This window comes from Berghia stephanieae, chromosome 3 (assembly GCF_034508935.2).
Source record: "Berghia stephanieae isolate SIO BIC M18660-M18661 chromosome 3, UCSD_Bste_1.3, whole genome shotgun sequence".
Classification (NCBI taxonomy): domain Eukaryota; kingdom Metazoa; phylum Mollusca; class Gastropoda; order Nudibranchia; family Aeolidiidae; genus Berghia; species Berghia stephanieae.
In genome coordinates, this window is record NC_088362.1 from 45,994,344 (window position 1) to 46,002,881 (window position 8,538).

Below are 8,538 nucleotides of genomic sequence, written 5' to 3' on the forward strand. Positions count from 1 at the left end.
CACCATAAGGTTAGTCGAGGTGGAGGGGCTACATTAGCCGGATAACATGATAATAATATTGTACTTGTGATCAGCATAAATTCTTTACTCTTTACCCAGTGTAACCAGGCGCGACTTCTATGTCTGTTGTGTTTTATTGTACATATTCGGAAATTCCCGGATATCAAAAATAGATAATGTTTTTTTCCAAGTACAGTAGGGAGATATCAAAATAAGGAAGTGGCAAATGGTTTTTGTATCCTGTTCGAGAGACATGGTCTGTGATAACACACTTCTTTTACCCTTGTTTATGTTTATTTCAAGTGGATAGCATTATTGTTTACAAGTTTCTTTAACGGTATTGACGACAATTCAGTTTTCATGGAATTAGTTGGACTAATCATAAAGAGTTGTGAAAGGTAAACCTACACATTGCTTTTAAAACAGAATCGTAGCTATAAAATGCCGTCGTAAATTCCACTGTCTTAATACTAGTTTTCAACGGTCATTGAGTGTGTTTGTTTCTTTTCTTTTGTTTTGTTTTTGTTTTGTTTCCTTTAAATATTTTTAAAAATCTTTATCGATCCACCATCCACAGTTTCACACATTTAGTTTCCAATACACTGCAATATGGGGGTAACAATTCGCAACATATTATACAATCGATTTCAACGCAGCTAGTTGTAGAGAGCAAGAATCAGAGAAGGGTTATTTGTTTGTATTTTTTTGTTTGTTTGTTTTTTCTTTTTTTTTTTCTTTTTGTTGTTTTATTTATTTAATTTTTTTTTTGTATTTGTTTTATTTTGTTTTGTTTCTGTTTGTTTGTTTGTTTGTTTGTTTCGGTTTCTATTTGAGTTTTTGTTTATTTTGAATCTAATAATAAACCATCAATCAAGCGATAAGTTTTGGATACGATAGAGATTACCCACTTTTAACAAACCAATTATTATTATTACTATTATTATTATTATTATTATTATTATTATTATTATTATTATTATTATATATTATTATTATTATATATTATTATTATTATTGTAGTAATAATGATAGTATTAATAATAATAATAATAATAATAATAATAATAATAAATAATAATAATAATAATAATAATAATATTAATAATTATAGTGTTATTATTATTATTATTTATTATTATTATTATTATTATTATTATTATTATTATTATTATTATTATTATTATTATTATTATTATTATTATTATTATTATTTTTATTAATACTATCATTATTACTACAATAATATTAATATAATAATAATAATAATAATAATAATAATAAATAATAATAATAATAATAATAATTAATAATAATAATAATAATAATAATAATAATAATAAAATTTGTTGTTGTTGTTATTATTATTATTATTATTATTATTATTATTATTATTATTATTATTATTATTATTATTATTATTATTAATATTATTATTATTATTATTATTATTATTATTATTATATTGCACCGACTCAGTCTGAGTCAGTCGGTTTATTGTAATAATAATAATGATGATGATGATAATAATCATGATAATAATAATAATAATAATAATAATAATAATAATAATAATAATAATAATAATAATAATAATAATAATAATAATAATAATAATAATATGAAGAAGAAGAAGAAGAAGAACAAGAAGAAGAAGAAGAAGAGGAGGAGGAAGAAGAAGATGATGATGATGATGATGATGATGATGATGATGTTGAAGAGGGGGAGGAGGAGAAGCCGATTGACATATAACCGGAATATTTCGATTTCTGTAATGTTAAACGGCTATATTTTTGCTTATCGCAAAGCATTTTCCGTCAAATTTCAGGCCATCGTACCAGTACCATTATGATTGGCAATCAATCACAAACACAGCGAAACGAGAATGTTTCTCTTATCTAAAATGTTTACCTTTAACACGAATTAAGACAGAAATATAAGTAACAAAACAGTATTTGGTCCAACCGCTCTCTTATCGAAACTAGACGCGGGGAGCAGATTTTTTTTTTGGGGGGGGGGGGGGGGGGATTGGGGGGAGGGTGTCGAGGTCAAAAAGTAATGTCTTTGTAAACAGGATATTAAGTTTGTAATGACTCCTAGTCTATACCTTTATTTCAAGTAATGATCCTTTTTTATGGCTACGTGTTTTTGTTTTTATTTTTAATTTTTGGTATCTTTTTATTTATTTTTTTTGTGTGTGTCTTTGTTGGGGTTTTTTTTACGTCACTACATTGCTTCTTTTTATAATCCTCTATACCAAACTGGAGACTGAAGACAACAAAAGATTAAAAAAAAAAAAATTAAAACAGGAAGAAAAAAAAAACACAACAAATCAACAGGACCGACGTGCACTTATTTGCAGGACTGATAACCCAATTTATTATGGGCTCAATATTGTAATTGGAATATAAAAAAAAAAAAATTAAAATTAAAATGATCAAACTACACTGTCCATTACAAAAATATTGAACTAGGCCCATAATTGGATGTCCGGATGTCAGATCCGTATATATGTTGAGAACAGAACCCATCTTTTGTTGACTAAATTTAGTTATTTTAATCAACTCTTAAAAGTTTCAGGATCCATATATTATGAGTTCTGTGCTAAAGAACTTGAACGTTTCATAGCATTTGATCAATTATGCACTGAACGGTACACATTAAAAACACAAGTTACCCTGGGTGGGTCTCCTGACCTCTCGTGATGGGCGGAGGGATCACCTTTACTTTGTCTTCTATTTCCCCATCCATATATATCTGTTTTCCTGTTCCATGTTGTCTTCGTTCTGGATTGAGGTTGCTCGTTTTTTTTCATTGGTCCCTTCTATTAACTTAAGATCTACAGCTTCCTTGTAGCTATTATTATTATTATTATTATTATTATTATTATTATTATTATTATTATTATTATTATTATTATTATTATTATTATTATTATTATCATCATCATCATCACCATCATCATCATCATCATCATTGCTAATATTTTTATTATAAAGAATATTATTAATTCATTGTTAATTCGTTGGGAATGACTTTTACGTATTTAATTATTTTCAGGTTCTTGACATGAATAACTAAGGCTAGATAGATCGCATCCTGATTTCAGTGCAGATGATGTCCTACTCTTGCAGGTTCAAATGAGGCCCCCCCCCCCCAACACCAACATTCTCCCAAGTGACTCTGAAAACATGTCATATTACGATGCCATATTTATTAACTACGGCAGCAAGTAGCAGACGTAAACTAAATACATGTATCGGTTTTCTGGTGGAGTTAATGTAGGACGGCATTCACCCAAAACCTAAGAACTTCCAAAAATGCATGACGAATTTTATCCGCATGTGGAGTACAAGTGCTGGTGTTGTGGTACAGGCTCTTATAATCTGAAAGTCTGCAGTATTTGCCAGATTGCTAAATATTGCGACAGAGACTGTCAAGTAAAAGATTGGGTGGATCATAAGAAGACGTGTGGGAAGAAGGAAATCTTTTGTACTGAATATTTTAAAGGTAACTAATAAGGGTTAGTATAGCGCATTTTCTTCCATTTAATATGAATTCAAATGATCTAGATGCTTCCAGTGACCAAATAGGTCACAATAATAGCAAATATCTCTGGCCCCAGCATAGTGTCCTTAACTACATAGAGAACTTAACAGGCATTAGTCCTCTTTCCCCAGAAATGAATAGGTAGGTTATCGGCTATATAAAAGCAACGACGGCAAATTGTACAGTAGAAACAATTTGGGTTCATATCTATTCAGGGATAGGGCGTGATCGACGTGAACATATATGCAGGTCTGACATCCGAACCCACTCATGGGCCTAATTTAACATTGTTGTAATGTACAATATTCTGCGTCATTTTTAAAAAATGTCCTTTACAACAATGAGCCCATAAGGAATTGGGTTATCAGACCTACAAATAAGTTCAAGTCGGGCTTGACTAATAAATCAATCAAATGCATTGAAATGCATTTAGATACTTAAGAAATGCGCTATGTATTTGTTTATTTCATTTATCTATTGTTAGAATCTGTTATTGTCGATAAAGAGACGTTATAGGAGCTCACCTACTTTTTGGCTTGCCTTACTAACATAATATCGATTTGTAACTTATCTAATCAACGTAGGACTTTTAATATATATATATATATATATATATATATATATATATATATATATATATATATATATATATATATATATATATATCTTTCCCTTCCTCTCTCTCTCTCTCTCTCTCTCTCTCTCTCTCTCGATCTATCTCTCTCTCTCTCTCTCTCTCTCTCTCTCTCTCTCTCTCTCTCTCTCTCTCATACCAACATGCAAAGATGTTTGTGTTTGTTTTACTGACTTTTGATAAGTTACATAAACAGTAAAATAAGAAAAATATTATTTGTAAAAGAAGTTTAAAACAAAAACACAAGACAAACAAAAATATTTATTTATTTGATTTGTTTATTTATATTATTGCTCATTTTTCATCATCATCATCATCATCATCATCATCATCATCATCCTCTTCATCTTGATTATTTTAAAAAATATTGGAAAACAAATAATTTGTATTAAAAAAACTGAACACAAAACAATTAACTTTTCCTCCACTTTTTGCAAAACTTATTTCCAGGAGGCAGTTTTGTGGAAGTGAGTCAAGAGAAGTTAGAGGACGAGGACCAAGAGCAGTACTTTCTGGGGCTTGAAAAGTGCGTGAAGAATGGACATAACAATCATTCTGGTTTCATCGGCATCCAAGATTTTACCATAGATCATCTTCCTGAAGCGCTGAGACGCTCTGATGTGTTGAATTACATCAAGGCTGAGGCTAATATGACAGTAAGTGCAGCAGGGGGAGAAGGAACACTCCAATCGTTCTACCTGTAACAAAATCGTAATTTTACAAACCCTCCTATATAATTAACGAAATGTTTCTGAAGTCTGTTTTTTATGGTTTATGTACCAATTCTTTAAAGACAATTTTTTTTCTTACATAAAACACATAGGTTTATATATAGTTTATATTCACTGTTCAAAAAAAAGTGTGTAGGAAACAGTGCCAGGCATAGCAGGGAGAAAAATACAAAACAAAAACAAACAAATAAACAAACAAAACATCCCAAATAATCAGCCAGCCTGGATTGCATACAAAGCTGATAGAAAAATACAAGAAAAAAAAAAAAACCATACCCAGTCTAGACAAGCTGAATTTTTTGGGATATTTTTTTTCTTGTATTTTTTTCTCTGTTTTGTCTGACACTGTTTCATACACACTTTCTCAGATCTTTATCTGATACAAGTGCCTGCTCTCTAATTTGTCACTTTGATATTATAGTCTTCATTGTTCTCGCTTTTGCACCTTCGATGTCACATTGCATATTTTTTCTGTCACTCGTGTGTGACTCAGCACATGATGTTTGGCATGGGCAGTAAGCAAATGGCTCTACACTCATCACATGATATGATGGGATAGTGTCTTTTGGCCTCCCATGGTAACCTGGGGAGGTCACTCATGCTATTTCTCCTATCCCCGTTTATCTGATTTCCTTTTGCAGGCTGTTTTTGTCCTTGCCCTGGACTTGTTTTGTCCTAGTTTAGGCCGGAGTCCTTAACTTGGAGGGAAACAGTTTTGGTAGATGACAATTTTTTTCCTCGTTTGAGTCATATCTCCGTGATGTACTGCTTTCAAAATATTTTGTAAACTTTTGAATGAGTATCTCTTAGCGGAATCTTGTGTCTGGATGGGTCAATTAGGAAATCTAATTATGTTCCCTATTTAGAACCAGTCCCTTTTGCCGCAGGCTGCTTGATTATTGATTTAGAGTTGTTTGTCTATTCCATCTTCTTCCTTTCTATTTGCGCTGAAATGGCTTAAAAGTGTCACTAGCGCTGTAAGACTCTTAAAAACAAAGAAAACATACATAATATGGTGATTTTATGATTGTACCAAGGCCAATTTATCATAATTATTATTGTTTTTGCCAGTCACAAATGGCGTGGTGATAATTTGACTGATCTACCACCAATCTCTTAATGATGAGAATCTGTCTAAAATCCTAAAAGCTGACTTAGATGTTATGAGGAATTGAATTTTCAAAACTCTAAATATCAAATCTCTGGAAAATAATTACATAATTTCTATCGCATCTTTCCAATGCGCACTATAGGTAATACTCTCATAAAGAATAATTTAATTAATGCTTTGTAAAATGATTAGCACCGAAATTTAGATAATGTTATATCATGGTCTTTTATTCAACATTGAACAGGTTCGGATCAAAGTCAAATATACGAGTCCACAAAGGCCAGACTCTGATGCATGTGCACGACACAGAGGAACTCGTTTCGCCCGCACCGCCTCCGGTCTCTATGTCCTTGACAATCCTGATGCTGTCAAAACTGCGCCGTGCACAATTCCAAATTGTCACAGAAAAAAGGATTTGGGCCCAGATCATCTCATTTACCAGGGAGATTTGAAAATATTCACCAATAAACACGTTATCTACGATGAAGAAGAATTGGTCAAAACTACTGTTGACTTTTTCTACAACAGTGAAGACAAGAAAGGAATCGTTCAAGAATATGCAGTGAAGTTGTTCTACTTAAATTCTAAATCAGACAAATCTTTCATAAAAGTGACTATTCACGATGAATACATGTTTAAAAAGTTGTACCAATCAGATGTTGAGAGAGCGAACATGTTTCGGCATATTCCCCAGTCAGTCATCAATAACTGGTGTCCTCATGCCATTCTCATTTCTCATCCTCATGGAATGCCAAAGAAAATTAGCATTGGAAAAATTATGGAAATTTCTGAAGAAAATGTCACAGAAGAGACTATTAGTAATGCTAAAGAAGCCAGCAGATTACAAGATAGATGGTATGCATCTTTCACCCATGATGCTTATTTGAATTTCATGAAATGTCTTGGAAGCAAAGAGTTGCCCGTCTTTAAACTGTGGTACGACACACCGTCGTGCCCCGGTAGTTCAGGTGGTCAGGTGCTTTTTGGTGGTATAGAGCTGGAAGGGGTAAGGGGTCCATATATGTCAAATCATAATGGATATGATTTGGACTCTACCCTTAATTACTTTAAAGTTGTTAAACTTGTTAGAGAGTGAAAATATAATCCTTTATGGATATCCCTTGATGCTTTCAATGATATCCCAAATTGGATATTTACAAATAGTGTGGCTTTTATTGCTTGTCGACGTTGACATAACTTTTATTGATAGAGACTTAAGCAAGCTTATGTATTAATAACAGTGCGCCCCCTTTTTGATATTACGATCCCTTTTTTATGATAATTGTAGACCTACCATAGTTTATGGATTATAACTTTCATGGTTATGGTCCTAGTATAATATGATTTTTTTTTTACAAATAGGATTAAGAGAGAAATGGAGCTGCTATTGGTGGAACATTTGAGACCATACACTCATTTTATGTTATTTGTGAGACTTTTAAGAACAGGTTTAAAATTTATCTTTTAGAAAAATGTCTGTTTTACGATTATTTTGACTTTTTAAATTTGTTAGCATTAAGTTTATAATGGTGATGATTGCCTATAACTTGTCTGTGATTCAATTAATGTTCACGTGGGTGACTTTTTCTTTGAGTGGATTTGAAGAGGGCGTAATCTTAAATTTAAATCTTTTTATAAAACCCGCAGTAATTTTGAAGCACATTGAGGTTTCCACCTAAAGGGCTATAAAAAGTTTGGTTTATGCATACCCTATAGATATTATTATTATTATTATTATTAAAGATAATAATAATAATGATGATGATGATGATGATAATAATAATAATAATAATAATAATAAATATTAAAATCATTTTATTATTATTACCATCATCATTATTATTATTTATTATTACTAATATTATTATCATCATTATCTTTCTTTTTTTTTTACATGATCTTTATTCTTATCCGTATCAGTATCAGATACATGGCAGCAACTTTTTTCCATAATTATAATGGTTATGTAATATATCACCATGTTTGCCTTACTTCTGGAATAAACTATTCTAAACAGTTATAAAAAGATAATATAATGCCTACATGTTAAATTATCAAACACTTTAATAATAGCCTTTATTAACTAACTGCCCTAAAATAATGTCACCTTAGAAGGTGACGATCACCAAAGGAAAGTGAAAATGAGTTTTATTCCGTGGTACAAGCCATGGAATCATTTGTTACCTTGACCACTACTTACAACTTACTTTTGTGTTCGACGCCTTGTGTTGTGACAGTTTTTAGGGAACTGTAGAATATGAGTTTCTGATTGTATTTTTTTGTTTGTTTTTGTTTATAAGGGTTTTACGGCGCTTGCAACACATTAAGGTCATATCTGCGGCAGTAAAAAGGAAAAAATGGAAAAATAGAAAGTTCTAGAATTACAAGTAAAGCATCCAAGAAAAAGGAAGACAAAGGGGAATTGGTTCAAATAGGGAAAATATGTAGATTCCAAGAGCACAGTGTTAAAGTATTTAGTTTGAGATCACCTAAAAGTCTCATCGAGACACAAGCAC

At 31.2% G+C, this 8,538-nt stretch overlaps 1 protein-coding gene across 1 annotated transcript; it reads left to right on the forward strand.

Moving 5' to 3' along the window:
- Nucleotides 1-214: 214 nt before the first annotated feature.
- LOC144967849 (uncharacterized) lies at nucleotides 215-8,223 on the forward strand. Its single transcript, XM_078905545.1, has 4 exons — nucleotides 215-398; nucleotides 3,058-3,507; nucleotides 4,631-4,836; nucleotides 6,267-8,223. The coding sequence occupies exons 2-4, from the start codon at nucleotides 3,318-3,320 to the stop codon at nucleotides 7,116-7,118; spliced, it is 1,248 nt and encodes a 415-aa protein (XP_078761671.1). The 5' UTR covers nucleotides 215-398; nucleotides 3,058-3,317; the 3' UTR covers nucleotides 7,119-8,223.
- The last annotated feature ends 315 nt before the right edge of the window (nucleotides 8,224-8,538 follow it).